Raw genomic sequence first — 19,009 nt, 5'->3', positions numbered from 1 at the left:
GGGTCAACTTTATAATTCATTCAGAATTTCTAAATTATTAAAATTACTAACCCATAAACGTCATTTTGTTATATTAAAAACTATCAAAATTAAGAATCTCAACCAGTTTTTTATGACAAACCCCGAACTTAAAGTAGAGGGACCGCCTTCCTAATTACAGTGAATGCTCCTGGCTAAATTTATTTTAGATTTTTATTAATCAATTATTGGTTGTAAAAATTAATATAATCAATGGTTGTAAAGCATTCTGTAACATTCTATGGCTGTAAAACGTTCTATAAATAGTTCGGCACTTGCTTGTTAAACATCTCTTGACTTCATTTGCTTATTTTGCGTTAATAATTATTTCATTTGTTCATCAATTGAAGGAAGGTTCGCTTGAAAGATGGCCAGTGCAAATGGTTAGTTTATTATTTTATTTTTTATATCTTCATACTTAATTTGTCTAATGTTTAGAATTACTGTCTGGTGGGTGAACCGGAAAAAAATGTGTCTTTGTCGAAACATTTTGTCAGAATTTTGTAACTTGCAATCACGTGAGGAAAGCTTAACACGTGATTCCAAGTTACCAAATTTTGTTATGTGTTCATGTTTTCACCGTTTTTTCTTCTTATTCATCTTATTCTTTTTCCAACACCAGTTTTCAACAAATTCATTAAAATAAATACTTTCACAGAAAAGAGTAATGGGTACATCTATGACTTACCAAGGTACAACATTGACCGTACTAACACAGGGCCTGGGGGCAATAGATTGTACTTCTGTTTCCAAGCGGGTGGTTGTGAAAACACAAAGTATTATCAGTTTATTGGAAAAGTCAACAGTACAAATGGAAGCGAAAAATGTTTTCAAAAAATGACGCATGAAGAAGCTCGGCTCTACCGTGAAAACTATTCCTGCCCTGATCCCCTACCATCGATCCAATCCTCCCATCAATATTTGAACAGAGAAGGACAGTTTGTGTCAGAAAGCATGGGGTTATTTGTTAAGAATATCAGTCATGACAGATCTAACGAAAATTTTGGAAATGATGGCAACATACCAAATAACCAATTAAATGCAGAGGCTGCAGAGTTCGTGCCAAATTTTACTCACGATCTGAAGTATTATCATCAAATGTATTACAATCAAAATCTATAAAGTCAGGAACATCTAGTTTATGAATTAATTAATTGTCATTAAACTTCAGTTATGTGGTAAAATTGTGAATTCACACATCTGTAATAACATGTGTGCATGTTATTATCGTTCTTATTTTATATTCAACCTATTCTTTTTGTAACCCCAATCAACTTTGAAAATGCTTGTTTTAACTTCAATCATATATTAATAAAAAATATCCAAAATAATAATTCGTCATCATTCAAAACTCGAACGGTAGTTTATAGGCGCGCTGAAAATTGGTTGCGGAGAAGGCGACTTATTTCAAAAATGGTTTTTTTGTTACCTTAAATATTTTTCCAACAAAATCAACAAGATCGCAAAGTTAGTGTGGAAAAAAAGACTTGCCTATTGTTCATTTTGAATATTCTAACCATCTCTGGAATAAAGATATATTGTCGTTTTTATAGAGCGTTAATTGCAATGAATGGTTTTGAGCAGCGGTTCTCAACATGTGGTCGCCAGCCTGGTAGTTCGCGAGCAAAGTGTGAAGTGCAAGATTTTTAAAAATAAAAAATGAAAAAGATGAACTCCGATTGAGTCTTTCGAGCCTTACGCCTCGTTCGGATGAGCTATGCTCAAATGTGCAAGCTCAAGACCCACACTGAAATTAAATGTAGCATTATTTATAATGTATTTGGCACCACCTGTTTATTATTATTCATTATTGTTAGCAAGTGACATTTGTTCATTGTTAAAGATGCAATTACAATTTGTTTCATATTTGAAATAAAAAAGGTACGTCGTGAGATACGTTGTATGCAAATTTCAAGGTAAAACGAACCTTATACTTTTTAATTTAAAGTTTTAAAACATTTATTTAAATATTAAAATATATAATAAATAAATTTAAATAACAATTTTAATACACCAATAGTCAAATGTGGTAACTGTAGTTTTCTAAGTCTATTAAGTTCTTTATTAAGTTACACTAAGAACTAACTATGTTATACAAACTATGTGTAGCTGTGCGTCCTTATATGATATGATAATTATATACAGTGTTGTGACAAATACTCAGTCATGAGGTATTTAAATACTTTCCAATACTTTGCAATTTTTTGAGTATTCAAATACTATATAAATACCAAATACTGGACAAATTTTTTTTAAATACTAAATACTGAACATCAGTATTTAAATACTTTTAAATACTGCTCTTAAAAGATGATTTAATTGAGACACAATTAAATAATCTTTAAACATAAGAACGTCAGCTCAATATAAAAAAAAATTAAGTTCCAGTCCAACCTATTCAATAGAAAGAACTTAATCTTTGTCACTGTAAAGTTAAAATTAACAGTAATTAATAAAAATTAGCTTTTGTTAATTTTTAATAATAATAGTTTTTCAAACAAATTGTCAGAAAGTTTGTTGCGTTTTTTGGTGAGTACCAAAGAACCATAGCTAAAAAGGCGTTCAACAGGAGCACTAGATGGCAAACATGTGTTATATCTAAGAAATAATTCCTTTATTTCAGGGTGTTTGTTCAGCATAGATAAATCTTTGTCGACGTCATTCAAATATTGAAGGTACTTTTGATCTTGTTCTGTGTGTCTTGCAGTGAAATTGAAAAAGTCATCAACTGATTCTGACGGTACAGTATCACAAGCAAGACTTGAAGTAGCAGCTGCAATAAAATAATAAATTATTGCCAAATTTGATTCAATTTATAAATAATTGAAATAAACTTAAAATTTTTTTTTTGGTAAACGATTTTTAAACATTAGTTATAAGATTATATTGTTCCTAATAAATTTATAATAATTTAATCACACTCACACAGATTACAACTTTTCTCCAGTTGTATTAAATTTTTTTTTTCACAAAGCTATGTCACTGGTCCATTATGGAAAATGTTAGCAAAAGTACCAAAGTTACCAGAGTACATTAGTGGAGTTTAATTAAAACACACAATCAAATTCAATTTATTTTATACAAGTCTTATACATTGAAACTCTCACAATACGTTTCAATAAAATTTTAAATAAACCAAAATAAGAATATTCACCTATAATCCTATCAGAATTTTTCTTAATCTCTGTCTCCAGCATCTGAATGCACTGCGCTCTTCTTTCACCATCATCATCCCATGCAAGTTTAAATTTGGGATGAGTAACAGCTGCCATTATGAATTCAGAACTGTCAAAAAGACTACCAAAGCGGCGTTCAATTCCTTCAAGCAGGCTATCTCGTAAAGGCTTTGTGCTACGAAGATTGATATCCAAAAATTTCCTTTTCATAACTGTTAGAGTAGGTAGCACATATCCAAGTGCACAATTCTTTTCCCCTTGAAGAATATCCAAGCCAATTGCTACAGGTGACATAACATCGACATATTCTTTTAAAAATAACACTTCGGCCTGACTAAAAACAGGTAATCCTACAGCTTTGCAAACATCATTCAGTTTTTCTTCTGCAATGATTATCTTCTTAGTTGCTGCATAGTATGAATTCCACCGTGTTACGCATGGAACAGAGAAACGAAATCCAAGTATACTAAATGCAGCATCAGCAGCTTTGGTGCTTCGACTCGTAATATTCCAAAGAGCAGCTGCCTTAGCCATTGCCTGCCTTTATAATCGTTTATACGTTTTATCATCTAATGCATGGCCAGCATCTGCTGTCGCAACCAGATTTAAAGTATGAGAACAACATCTTAAGTGTTCTGGAAGACATATGTCATCATCTGATAGATCCGATTCTCTTCTGTATTCGTCAATAGTTTCACCAACATTTAAATCAAAGACTGCTTCATCATCATCCAACTCATTAACAGAATCATCATCAGAATCAGCAGAAGGGCTATGACCTTTGCTTGTCATGCCTATATCCATATCACTGTGAGCTGGCAATGAAATCATGTCATTGTTCACATCTTTGTTACTATCAAGATTATTGTCAAATGGACAAGAGAATACTGAGAATGCTTTTACCATGTTGGATCCATTGTCTGTGCAGGTTTTCACAACTTTCGCTTCTATGTTGAAAGATTCACGAACTCTACTGATTGCTCTAGCTATTTTATCGAATGAGTGAATACCAGTAAATCTTTTGCATGCCAAAGCTGCTGATTGTCGTTCCAGTTGATCATTATTGACATCAAACCAGTGAACAGTCATTCCAAGAAATGATCTATTTGCAGAGGACCATAAATCTGCTGTTGTGCAGACATACTTTGCCTCACTGAGGGAAGACTGCAGATTACTTATCATTACATCATATGCACTGTTTATACGTTCCTGTAGAGTTCTTCTACACATAACTGTATTCGATGGAACTAACCCAGTGACGAGGTTTTTGAATGACTGTGTCTCCACTGTTTTTAATGGTCTCATTTCATCCACAATGTAATCCAGTACTAATTTGTCGACTTTTGACTGAGCCATTGTGACTTTATTAAATGACAGCTTGGGTTGTTTACTGGCACTACACTCAGCAGCATGTGTTTGCCTCTCTATGTTCTCAGATTTAAGTTCCTGAAGAGATGCCGGATGACAACTCTGTAAAATGAAAGAAAAGAAACATTAACACATCAGTATTGACAGTATAATGCAAAAGGTATCTTTTGCTTTTATATCTATAGCTATTACTATATATATCTTTCTTTGAATTTTGCTATCAAGTATTTTCATTTAAAATTGTAGAACTAAGTGTTAGTTAAAATACATATAACATTGAAAATACAAAAAAGAACCAAAAAATAAAATACATAAGAAAATACATAAAATAAAATCTACACAATTATTTTATTTAAACATTATAAACTGAATTTAATTTTGTTTTAATTCATGTATACTTTTAGCAATAATATTACCAAGTTTGCAAGTGCTGAGAATTCTGATATTGTTGTCATTGTATTACTTAAGCATCAAAATAAATAATTAGATTAGACTATAAGTAATTCTGTAAAAACATCAAGACATTGAAATATTTTAAAATTTTAACATTGTACTTATTTTGTCATCTTTTAAATAATGCTATGATGAATATATAAAACATCGTTCACTTTTACCTTAATGTTTTAGGAAATTTGATGAAACATTCTTGCGTCCACTAATACTGATATTTATCTTTTTGCATAATCTACACTTTCCGGTTAATTTTGCATCTCTGTTGCTATTTACGACATCAATACCTCTTTCACCGAATTCAAATAATCTGAATACTCCTTTGGTAAACCAATTATTTTCAGTCTCATTATCATTTGCCTCGCTTCTTGCTGCCATAATTACGAATTTTTAAATAAAAAAAAAACGCAAGACAGGAAACAAATTTTTTAGAAATTAGGAAGGTGCGTGAAGATAGCCACGAAAATAATTTGCCACAAAAATCGTAAAATATAATCATTCCAAAATTCAATATAATTGCAAACATTATTTAGAAAATGTATTAATATAATATACTATAATGCATAAAAATAATATAAATATATATTTTAAGTCATACGTTGATTACTATACTAATACTATACACTTACGCTTATACACGATAAACAGAAAAAAATTATATAAAAAAAACTAGCGATCGGAACTAGCTGTAACTTATAACACAACTCGATTAAAAAATTTTTCAGATTTTCATACGCATAAAAAATATTAAGTGACAAGTATTTAGTATTTAAAAAAATTTAAATACTAGATACTCGATTGAATTGGTATTTAAATACCCGATTTTCAAGCGGTATTTAAATACTTTCTTAAATACCGAAGTCGGTATTTAAATACTATTTAAATACTTTGGGTATTTAAATACTGCACAACACTGATTATATAGATATATAAATTTTAAATAGATATTTCAAATTTCAAAATTTTCAGTGATGGTCCGCGGATGAGACACGCATCTTTTAAGTGGTCCTTGAACCTCAAAAGGTTGAGAAGCGCTGGTTTAGAAAAATTTGGTGGTAGCTGTCAACTAATTGAATTACGCCACCAACCACACCCCATTAGCTGGTTTGAAGTTCGAAATGAACGATACAACATTAACGCATCTTAATGATACAAGCACAATTAGAACAAAATTTCTTACTTAAATTAAAAAATTGAATTTCTAAAATATTTAAATTAATGCCATCAAAGTTTTTTGTGAAATGACATTAGGTTGATGAATGTTGCTATTAAAAAATGTTGGCTTAGAAAATTAAGTTGAAGAAATTTTCATTATTTTATATGAATTAATTTTTCATTTTTAGCAAACAAGTATTAATTTGCAATGAACATCCTGAACTTATTAGGATATTTAGTTAACATTTTAAAAACAGTTTCAAACTGTCAACCAATTATTATATTGCATTTAACATTGGTTAGTCACACTTCAAGCGGTAGAAAAAAAATTTACCTTTTCAACAAGAATCTTGCTTTTGAATGAAAAATAATTAAAAAAAAGAATAAACTTTTTGTTCAGAGTTTAAATACAAATTTTTTGAAGAATTTCAAAAAAAATTTTTAAAGTAGATCCAGTATTGGGGTTCGTCTTAAATATTTTTGAGATTTATCAGTTTAATAACTAAACACGTGCAACTGGGGACAGTTCATTATTAATTTTATTTAATAGATTCAAATTACAGACAAGATCACCAAAACAATTTATGACAATGTTGAACGAAATTCACTGTAACATTAACTCTTCAAGAAACCCTGGTTGACGACGAGATTGTTGCTGTGACGCCTCAACTGAAATATTAACTCTTCAAGAAACTTTGGTTGACAACGAAATTGTTGTTGTGAAGTTTTAATTAAACTTTTTAATTTTTAATATAACCAACTGTAATATCGGTTAACCAATCAACCGTCAATTTCTGTGACGGAGGTATCATGCATACCTGTTCTATCAAGCTGGCGTTTATATACCTCTGCATGTACGCAATACGCCAATACCAGGTACACTTTCATCATGCAGGGCTTAACTCTTTTGTAGCGCCGATGAAGGGAACCTTGACATACAGAATTTATTTTGGGAGGAAGGTTTTTTATGGCTAGGTGGGGAATGCACCCTCGCAATCCCCTGAACTTGCCACTGTGTATTAGCTATGGATTCAGTACCAATTTCATTTTTCAAAAATTGACCGACTCATTATACCGGATCAAAGGCAAAAGTTCAAATTGGATTAGTATCACGAATGGAGTTCGCCTAGGTTCGGTGTTGGGCCCTCTACTACTTATATCTACATTAAGGATATCGACTCTGGCATAATGTTAAATTCACGGACGGCACGAAGTTGTTTGCAAGGGTCAACAACGAGGAAGATGCGGAAGTACTAAAGCAAGATTTGACAAGACTATAATAATGGTCTTAAAATTAGCAGATGCTTTTTAACATAGACAAATGTAAAGTTATGCACATGGACAGAAAGAACAAAAGCCTTCAATATCAACTGGGCAGGAAGGAAGAAAAGGACCTTGGAATCACAATTTATAAAAGCACGAAAACATCAAGACAATGTATTTTCGCAGCAGCCAAAGAAAATCAAATACTTGGATGTATTAGAAGAACGGTGGTGAGCAAAGAGAAGTCGATCATTATAAACTTGTATAAAACATTAGTTCGCAATCGTCTCGATTACTGTTTACAGGTTTAGAGTCCAGGTCTGTAAAATGACAAAAACATTCTTGTACGGGTACAGCGTAGAACAACAAAGATGATCGAAGGAGTTGGAAAACTTGAATATAGGGATAGACTGAAAAAATGTGGATTAACAACACCAGGAAGGAGAAGATGCAGAGGGGGTCTGATTCAGACATACAAGTTAAATAACTGGAAAAAAAGAAACACCGTTCACCAGGTTCTTTCAACTAGAATAAAGAAAAGGATTAAGAGGTCACAGATACAAGCTCTTCAAGGAGACAGAGAATCCAATAAAGCAAAAATTCTTCAGCAGCAGGCTGTTAAACGCCTGGAACGAGATGAGCGAGGAAATTTTTCAGTAGATTCAATCAACAATTTTAAAATCAAGCTAGGATAGTAAGGATACTAGAACATTTATTTTGTTGTGGTTCTTACACAGATGTTAGTATACTGAACCACTTTAAACTTATTATTATTATTATTAACTTGAACCGCCAGCAAACTAGCATTGAATCTAACATTAAACACCATAAAAGTTAGTAAACTATTTGGAGTTTCAACTTCCATTTAATTTGTTTTTGCAGAATTTGTTTATCGATTAAGTATTGAATTACTATTAATTGAGTAATAAATTTTTACGGCCCATGTGACAAAATAAATATGCCTAGTTATTCCACATCGTAAAAGTTTTGTAATATTTATTTTTGGCATTTTTAGAAAGTTGATTCTTTTGTTTTGTTTTTGAACAAACTTTATTTAAAAATTTAATCAATAGCTTTTATTAATACTATTACTATTAATATATAATTTTTATTTTTATTTCTTATTATAACCAAATTTTAAAATTGTCAATTTGTCGCAAGAAGTACAATAAAGAAATGATTAATTTTTTGGAATACCAATTTAAAATTAGAAATATTGAAAAAAAAATTAAACATTTTTAAAGTTGTGAAAAGCAAACACAAAACAGATCAAATTATGAAAGATTTTATTTCGGCGGCTGTACCCATGCAATTTAATAATAATTATTGCAATTTATTTTCGTTTGCCGGGTTCTTCTTTAACGACGCCAACTCAATCGTAAACTTTCTCATGTAATTGCTCTGAAGGTACATTTAGAATTTTCAATCAAATTATAATGATAATTATAATTATAGAATATATAATGATAAGTTATGATAATTATTAACCTTAAATTAATTATAATACAATTTTGAATGTTAATTTAAGTAGTTTAGCTCTTTCATTCATTGCCTCATGTATTCATATATTTATTTCTTCGGTCACTCGTTCACAAGTTTACTTGAAAACGTGAATATATCCAGTCCAGTTATTCTTATATCCATTAATTAATTCATCCATCCATATATTCATCCATCAATCCATTTATCCTTCCATCGATCCATTTATCTATCTATCACCCATTCATTCAATCATTCATCCATTCATTCACAATCACCGAAGAGATGGAACTTCCGGTTCGAAATCCTGACGACGTTCAACTTGCACCAGACTTTCCTGACCTGCTGCCAGCACGGAGCCTGGTGGTAAGAATACAAAAATAGAAAAAATGATAACGGTGACGACAATGATGATGGTGATGAAATATTATGATCGTAATAAAATTATAACAATAGTAATATTAATTACAATAAAAAAATGATAAAACGAATATAAATAATGGTAATATCAATAATAAAAATAATAATGTTGATATGGTCATTACTCATATAGAAGTAAAAAAGTTAACATGACGTGGTATGTTCTCCTGGGATAGGTTGATTAAATAGCGTGTCACAAATGGATCAAGTTATTACCAACTCCTGGTTTGGCTATCACCAAAGGAGAAAATATACTTGGAAAAGTTCCGGAGACAAGGCAAGAAATATAATTGATTATATTACAATAAAGAGACGATTTCTAAATACTGTTTTACAATGCAAAAGTTACCTTAGAACTGATTGTGGCAGTGATCATAGCCCAGCTGTTTGTAAAATCAGGATAAAGTTAAAGAAAATCAAAAGAGAAGTGGCCCAAAAACGTTTCAATTTTTTCAGTCTGTCACAAAATGACGAGTTCAAAGTCAGATATAATGTTGAAGTACGGAATCGTTTTCAGTTATTGACGGAAGACGTAAGGAAAATCTAAATATGAAATATTTAGAGATGCCTTCACAGAATCAACGAGGGAAGTTACATGTGTGAAGGAGAGGTCAGAAATGGATAAAGGAGGTCAATGGTCGCCAATGTTTTGAAAAGGTAAGGCACAAGAAAGAAGAAAGAAAGAATATCAGTTCAGTAATAAAAATATTGAAAATGACCATGTGAAAAGATATTAAATTTATTTTGTTTATGTTGTTGTTATTATTATAATGTTATTTTTATTGTTATTATTGTTGTTATTGTTTTCATCATAATAACCAGCTTCTTCGGATTCTTCTCTTAAATGAGGAACAATGAAACTGCATTGAACCTGCGATGACGTCATCATCAACGTCACCAAAGACACTACAATCGTTATGGCCAAGAAGGAATTTACTCGTCTAAACATTTCTACAGTTAATTTTGTTTTTTAATTATTACTAATTTTTTAACGCTAATTTTATTATTTTTAATTAAAATTTAATTAAAATTAATTATATATTTCTATAATTAACATATATTTTTATTATCATAAACATTGATATTTTTTCATTACAATCTTTGGATAAAAGGCAAAATCTTATTTCACACATGCACACACACACACACGTATATCCACACTATATTTTGAATGCACAACTATGTACAAATACGAAGAGCCCTTTGCAATCAAACCCGGTGACAGCAACACAGAACATTAAAATCAATCACAGCTCCCTTACCCCTAGGCCACTGACCTAACCGCACGTTTGACATTAAACTTACTTAAACTTGAACAAACATACACACAGGAAGACACGGCTGTTGGTAGGAAGATGCTGGTTTTGTTTGCTAGATAAATTGATAAATTATTTGTTTATTTGTATACTAATAAAAATAATTATAACGAGACTAATATAATAACAATAATATATTAATAATAAGAAGAATTATTATTATTAACAGAATAACCTGATCGATTGTTGTAGAGATTTGTTAACAAAGCGGCTTTCTTTTATAGAGCTCACAACCACCGTTTTTTATGTATTACGTATATATGTTATGTATGTATATATATGTATGTATGTATATATGTATGTATGTATATATGTACTATGTATATATGTATGTATGTATATGCATGTATAAAAAAATGTAAGTGTGTGTAGTGTGTGTGTGTGTGTGTAGTGTGTGTGTGTGTGTTTGTGTGTGTGTGTAAAAATGTGCTTTGTTTTTAACCTTATCAAGGGCATTAACCAGTTGACTGATGATGACAAATTTTTATGTAGAAATTTAAAATTAAAAAAATAATCCACTGAATAAACGCAAGAATGAACAATTGAACGAACGAACGAGCGAACGAATGAATGAACGATTGAACGAACGAACGAGCGAACGAATGAACGATTGAACGAACGAACGAGCGAACGAATGAACGAACGTATAATCAGATGAATAAACGCATTTATGAAACTGCAAACAAATGAACCAATGAACAAACAGAAGAATGAATTAAAATCTTACTCGAAATGGATAGGGAAAAAAGAAATAACCGAATGAGTGAATGAATGAATAAATAAATGGGTGAATGAGTGAGTGAATGAATGGATAAATAAATGGATGAATGAGTGAGTGAATGAATGAAAAAAGAAAATTTGCTAAACTTTTTTTTTTAAAACGCCAAAATTATGACTCATAATCATTTTTAAAATGAAATGAAAATAATTAAATGGTTTTTAACGGCAGCTATTTTTAATTCAACATAATTGAAGTTAAAAATGTCTTTGGAAAACATAATTATTGAAACTATTTTTGAAACTTTTATTATTATTATTATTAGTAGTAGTAGTAGTTGTTGTTGTTGTTGTTTGTTGTTGTTGTTGTATTGAAACACGAAAGCCATTATCACGTATCACGTGGCTAACAGTTTTATTGTAATAACTGGATTTTAAAAGGATTAATTAATTTTAACTTGCAAACCGTCGAACTTGCAAAATGTTCAAACCGTCAAATCAAAAAAAACTTCCTCATCTGCTATTTTGCGAGGTTTTATCACTTCTGAAATTATGTATTTTTTCATGCTTTCACTAATCATTATATGTTTGGCGTTCTATTAATATTTGTTGGATTGTTTTGCTTAATATCCATGAATGAGTTATTTTGGAATGGCCGATTTTAAATCTATTCATCATGTTTAGATTGAGAAACACAAAAACAAATTATTCTCAAGTAATGCCCTAATTAAATAGATCAAAAAATGTCAAAATCAATGAGCTTAGACGATGTGAAAAAATGAAAGAATATGCAAGTGCGAGGAACGCCGAAAAATCAAAGCAGAGTTTCCAAATATGCTATTCAGAGAAGTTGCGAAAGAAATGGGCAGAAGATGGAAATTATACAAAAACAAAAAAAAATTTGATAATGATTCTGCAGCTAAAGGCCTAATAACTTTAAAAAGTCAACGGGAATAAAAGTCAAGCCTCCAGCTAAGTAAAGAAAAATTCTGAATGAACATGATAATTATGGTGAGAACGACAAAGAGGATGAGGAATAAGAGGACAGTGATTAATCCTTTGATTCTTATCCTTAATTTAAAAAGGGCTTGCTTTTGTAGAAGTGGAGCCTGATGTTAACTACGAATGTTTATTAGCACAAAATAGAAAAGTTTTTGTAGTTGTGTCTTATCAAACGTATTTCTTTTTATTTAGGTTTTAATATTATTTATTTATTTATTAAAGAATAAAAAAAACAGGCGATAAAAAAAATCCGAAGTATTTGGTCTCGATTACTTTTTTTTAAATCATCAACAATTAACAAGCGGACTAAATTTCAACAGAATATAAAATGTTTTTTTAATTTTTGTTGGAAACGTTTTACGCAAGTAAACATTATCGGTATCAGGTTTTATTCTGTGTCAACTGATATGCGCTTGTTTTCTTTATATTTCATCTAATACGGTTTCATATTTTACTAAATGGCTGTTGGAAGCGATCTCTGTATCTGATTGATGTTTCAATATGCCAAATCTTTGAGAATTGACATTTTTTTAAAATTTTTCTAACTACCAAGAAAATCCTCAGATATAAATTCCAAGCAGGTCCAGTTTCATCTAGAGAAGTTGACAAATTAGAAGGGAGTGAGTGAATGAATGAAGTGGATGAATTGATGAGTGAATGAATAAAAAAATTATAGAAAAGATTAATTAAGTTAATTAAATCAGATTTATTGATTAGAAGGGTAATCAAACTCAAAAAAGAATGAATGAGAGTGTCACAATAAAATGAATTGTTGATGAACGAGGAAAACATCGATTGATTGATTGTTACATTACGTGACGGATTGACTATTTTGATAACTTTGAACATACTCATTCGCATTTACACACACACACCACACACTCACATTCATACGAACAACATTTACACACAAATAAACACAATAACACGTGTAACTACACAACACCAATGTGCAAAGCCTTATATGATAAAAATAAATGATTGATACTATTAAAATGATCTGATTAGTAACAGCCATAAAAAAACTTTGCTGCCATAACAGTTTAACGTGTTCAGAGCAGGAAATTGTAGGCGTTATGTTATAAAAACACGCAATCATACAGACGAAATACAACCGAATACAACAACATTACGAATATAGAAACAGTTAGCAATACAACTTTTCAGATAAAATAAAGAAACATAATCTTGTTTATTTCTGAATCGTTTGTTTCTGTTCTCAAGTAATTGACTATTAAAAAATTAACTATTGATACATCAACACGATAACTCATAACCCACCATTAACAACTCATCATTATGACATCAATAATCGCACAAGCATCATCACACTACATCACAACCCTTCATCTGCATGTCCCCTTGATGGCTGTGCACGTCCGAATGTTTCATACATCGGAGTAACGACAACATCGCTAACTAGACGACTAACCATGCCCAAAAGGGAAGATTCAATAAAAACACACCTAGAACACACATATAATATTGAAATTACAAGAGAAATCCTGGACAACTTCATCAAAATAAAATACTCTAATTCCAGCCATTCCCAACTGAAATTAGCCAAAGCCATTTTCATCGGCATAAAACAACTCCTGATAAACAAACAACAGATTTTCACATTACTCACTACAAAAAGAGCAATAATAAAATATACTAATAAAACCACAAGGAAGACAATGAAGAAAGTAACATCGATCAAATTTTTATCAAAAAAAAAACAAGCAAATGATACCAATGGAATTAGCGCAAAAAAACAGACCGCCAATGCAATGAAAACATAACACCGAAACAATAAAACTTAACACCAAAGCAATCAGCCCGAACAAATAGACCATATCAATTAGTAAAGAAGACAGAAAAATTAACAAAGGAAAACAATGTTGAAATCTTAGATTACAAAACTAAAATTACTAGGCAGATCTTTGACCACAATGTTGAAATGTTACATTACAGTAACAACTATTATAATTTACAAATAGCCAAATCAATACTCATAGAACAAGACATCTGATAATAGATATTCAACAACCTTAAACTGGAGTCCTTTACACTAATAAATTAAAGACAGAAGAATCATTGATAATGACGTCACGAAAAGTGTCATATTGCACTTGAAGATTGTAATAATTAAGTAACCGTAAAGTATTCGGATAAAGTTATTATCGTAAAGTTTACTAATTAACCGCAATAAAACTTTAAGCAAATACAACCTGAAAACCTACAGAGAATTCAATAACAAATATATAATGTGTATGCATGTGTGTATACCGCTTTTGACAATCCAAATGTTGGCAGGTATGCGTGCAATTGGATGAAATTATAAGGACTTGATTTATTCTGCACAAAGAGTCAAAAACGACATAAAAAAATCCGTTGCTAAAAACTAAAGTGATTATGATATACGTATAAAGTTTCAAAAATAAAACAAAGTCATTTTTGGAAGCAAATTGATTATGCTCTACGTACAAATTTTCCAACTGAAACAAAGCCATTCTTGTTAGCTTTTACGAGGCAAAGTGATTATGCCTGTGTGCAAAGTTTCCACCTTGAATCAAAGTCAATCTTGGTTTGTTAATAGAAATCGTAGCTGACAAAGACTGGTGCTATATATATTGGCGCAGTTTTGCCAGCAAGTGTCACAGTCCGTTAAATTGATCAGCCTAGTTGATGAGTTTCTCACAGTTTCATCAAAACTTTATTTTTCTTGTAAAAGTTTGAATTATTATAAAATTTAATTATTGAACGACAATTTGAGGCCACTATAAGCGTAATTTTTTTAACAGTACTTTTCAATTAAATTACCGTCTATAATTAATTAAATTTGATTATTAGCTAGCAAAGATTATTAGCTAAAAATCTAGAATCTTTAGTTTGGAGTGTATATAAAATTGTTTATAATAACGTAGAGCTCGCTATTTTGAGCACAATTACTCGATCTTAGCAATTACTTTACCGAAAGTTACTAATAAACCATCGGAACCCATAATCATTGTAGCACCAATGGATCAACAGCTTGATGCACCAAACCAACCAACGCAACAACTTCAGGAGCTAGAGAAACCCAGCGACAAAAATGTTCCGGTGGTTTTGTTGAATCTTCCGAAAGATAGTAAAGATGAAAACAGCAAAAGAGAGACGAAAACAAAGAATGAAAAAGGATTTATTCGTACTGATGATTTTTACCGAGAACGTTACAGTGATGAAATACGTGAAGTTCTGGAAAGGGAATTTAGTCAAAAAAAGTATATTGATGTCAGAGATAAGGACCGAATTGCATTCGAAACCGGTCTGAGTAATCGCCAGATTAATTTTTGGTTTCAGAACCAAAGGGCCAAAATCAAGAAATTCAAGCCATTTGACAGAAGCACTGTGATCAATTATGATAATCCGGCTGAAGTTTCTACCCATGATGAGGTCGACGGCCAAACGAAGATTGATGAAAAATTTCAATGTGATGTTTGCAATAAGTTTTTCTCAAGTAAGTGCAACCTGAACACTCATAACAAAATTCATTCTGGAGTGAAACCATACAAATGCGACACATGCTGCAAATCGTTCACTCATTCTCATCATTTAAATGCCCACATTAGGACCCATACTGGAGAAAAACCATATAAATGTAATATCTGCGGTCGATTGTTTGCTCAGTTGAATATTTTAATTGTTCACGAGAGGACGCATTCGGGGGAGAGAACATATAAATGCGATGTCTGTGATAATTCGTTTACAACATCTTCTAGTTTGAATAGACACACGAGGGTACATACCGGTGAAAAGCAGGTGTGATGTGTGTGGTATGTCTTTTAGTAATCTTAGTTCTGTTCATTATCACAAGAAGACTCATAAATAGTTTTTAGAGAATATAATTACATTGGTTGATAAAGTGGATTAAATTTATTTTTTATGTTTTTGCTTTCTAAATGAGTTTTAATAAAAAAAATAATTATAAAACTAACAACAGCACTAACAGCCGTTTCCAATGCAATTTACTTTAGATATGTTTTTTTATTTTAAAAAATTTTTATGTCTTACAGTTTATTGATTTTTAACATTTTAACGAAAAATTTGTATACCTATGACAGCTAAAGGTTTCGAACAACCCGCGCTGTAGTTTGCAGAAGTTTTTATGTTACTTATGCATTTTTAAGGATGGTCTTTCGGTCAACATTAATTTGATCACGATTTGATTTAAGTATACTAAAATAATTTTTAACGTAGTGAATGAATATAATTCAACCTTTTGCCTGAATGTGTTTGCAGAACATTTCTATTCATGCATCCATGAAGATGGAATTGTTTGTACTTAATAATTACAAACAATTTTTTGTACTGTTTTATAATCAATCCTAATGAGAAAATAAAAATTTTTGTATAAAACTTTAAAATTTTAACGGCAACAAGCAGTGTAAGGTCTGCAAATGAAATGATGAAGCGAACTTCGGTTTTGAAGACTGCATTGAATTAAAATCCAATAATGTAGCAATAATTACTTTTCATTATCTAACTGAACATTGAAACTGCATATAGACATGCAGTGACGGGTCCAGGAAATGCGGGAATGAATCCCTCTCAGAACATAGAAGAAGGAAATATTGAAGATACTCGGAAAAATATTAAGCAGAAATTTAGTATTTTTTAATTAAATGGTAAAATCATAATTTAAAATGTCATCAATTTGGAAATTTTTTTACCACTGGCATGTCCTTCCTTTAGTTTCATGCTACTTATTATTTATTTAACATCTAATTATTTTTATATATTTTATTTTTGTTGTTCTACCTGCAGAATATTTCCTACTAATGCGTTGTTTTTGTAAGAAAATACAAAAATAGCTTCCATTACAAACATTCACTTGGAATAATTCAACTTATTAGTGGGTGAATTATTATCGTTCGAGTTTTATAAAACTGATAGTGTTTTCAACAACTGAATTGCATTATAAAAACATTTTACACACACACACACACATCTTTGAGTATTGCCTACCGCACAAAGGGGAGCGGTGGCGAGAGGAGGGAGTTTAAATTTAATTACAGGGATTGGTTGGTTCAGAGATTTGTTCGATAATAAATTTTTTAAGTATAAAATATAAGAAACTAAATGAATGAGCGTTGTAGAAATCACATCTCTTTACAAAATGAATAAAACTATATTCATAAATTCAAATTTGGTTATAACATTGACCTGTTATTAAATCAGTTCATCAATATTTTTGAATGTCAAAAATTTATAAATTGAAAAAACCAAAATCAACGACTATTGATCAAAATAGTTTAGGAAGTTGATTATTCTCAGGACGGCGTGGTGGCCTAGTGGTTACGGTGGCAGGCTGCTGTTTCGCAGTGCGTGCAGTTACCAGGTTCAAATGTGACCAAAAAATTTCGCTCATCACAATTTAAGGGCGCCAACTTTTATGGCTACAGTCAACAACTATTTTGTGGTATTTTTTCAAAATTTAACCAACAAATATTGTTTAATGTTGATTAATTGTTTTTATACATTAAAACATCGCTTTTCACGTACGTAAACCCGTTTCAAATTGGAAGGCTGTGCAATAGACGAAAAAAATTCAGCCAACAAATTTACACTACCGCACAAAATTTCAAATTTTTAGCGCTCATCCTGGATCCATCCATCCATCACGTCATCACTATCACATGCTTCGACCGTCAGCATTGGTTTCAAATATAATTGTTATAAATATTAAATAAATTTAATATATTTACATAACAATATAACATAAATAAAATAAATATAACAAATAAATATAATAATGTAATATAAATAATTAGAAGTTCTTCAGGCTGTTACTCCGCTGAATGAGTCCTAATTAGTATGGCTGCATGATGGCTCAATGGTTAGAGGCTCCTGGTTCTGCAGTTGCAGTGACTGGGTTTGAATGCAGAGAGATGCCCGCCCATCATAGGCAACTGGGTGCTGATTGAATCAAGTACTGAGGAAGAAGATTGGCCATGTGTGACATGCGGGGATCAATTTTCTAGTAGAAAATCCTGTGAACAGTGGGTGCATTGTCAAGAATGTTAAAAGTGGGCTGATGATGCATGCACTGCGGGAACCCCTTGGTTTATTTGTCTAAACTGTGATTGGTTGTTGTTGTTATTCCTGAAACTAGTATCATGTTGATGATGATGATATTGACAATAATGATGATGATGATGATGTTGATTGTGATAAAACTAATTTTATCTCTTAATTTTTTTTTTAATTTTTAAGGACACATTTAAAGTGAGTATTGTGTTTTTCTTTCTGCCAATAAAACTTTAAAATATTCTTGAAGTCATTTGGTATCATTGTTGAACTTTAATATTACATTATTCATTATTAAAGGCGTTTTGCCTCTGTAATCTCCATACTTTAAAAAGCCCATATTAGGAGGTTTGTTGTATTAGTTACTGCAGCTCAGAAATTGATCCTAATTAAGCTGCAGACATTGCATTTTGATAACTGACTGATTAATGTATGTTTAAAGCAAAAATATGTAAAATTGTAATGAATGTTTTATATCTAGGGCCAATTTCTTGAAAACTGGACATGATGCTCCATTTTACTCTAAGGTTGTCTTGAATATAAAAAAAATAGGGATGTTGATAACGTTTAAGTTATTTCCAATTGTTTATTTAA

The 19,009-nt window shown here is 30.9% G+C and overlaps 3 protein-coding genes across 3 annotated transcripts; all 3 read left to right on the top strand.

Annotated features, from left to right (window-relative positions):
* Positions 1-385: 385 nt before the first annotated feature.
* HELRODRAFT_179194 (hypothetical protein) lies at positions 386-1,140 on the top strand (the record flags this gene model as incomplete). The annotated part of the gene is made up of 2 exons (XM_009028029.1): positions 386-401; positions 677-1,140. The coding sequence occupies 2 exons, from the start codon at positions 386-388 to the stop codon at positions 1,138-1,140; spliced, it is 480 nt and encodes a 159-aa protein (XP_009026277.1).
* Positions 1,141-15,532: 14,392 nt separating this feature from the next.
* On the top strand, positions 15,533-15,712 carry HELRODRAFT_127706 (hypothetical protein; the record flags this gene model as incomplete). Its single annotated transcript, XM_009028028.1, has 1 exon — positions 15,533-15,712. A coding segment is annotated over one exon (180 nt), but the record flags the coding sequence as incomplete, so codon positions are not given.
* Positions 15,713-15,802: 90 nt separating this feature from the next.
* On the top strand, positions 15,803-16,144 carry HELRODRAFT_129825 (hypothetical protein; the record flags this gene model as incomplete). The annotated part of the gene is made up of 1 exon (XM_009028027.1): positions 15,803-16,144. A coding segment is annotated over one exon (342 nt), but the record flags the coding sequence as incomplete, so codon positions are not given.
* Between the last annotated feature and the right edge of the window lie 2,865 nt (positions 16,145-19,009).

The sequence above is a fragment of the Helobdella robusta genome (genome assembly GCF_000326865.2).
Source record: "Helobdella robusta unplaced genomic scaffold HELROscaffold_52, whole genome shotgun sequence".
Lineage (NCBI taxonomy): Eukaryota > Metazoa > Annelida > Clitellata > Rhynchobdellida > Glossiphoniidae > Helobdella > Helobdella robusta.
Note: the sequence above shows the minus strand (reverse complement) of the source record. Positions and strands in the feature narration are given on the sequence as shown.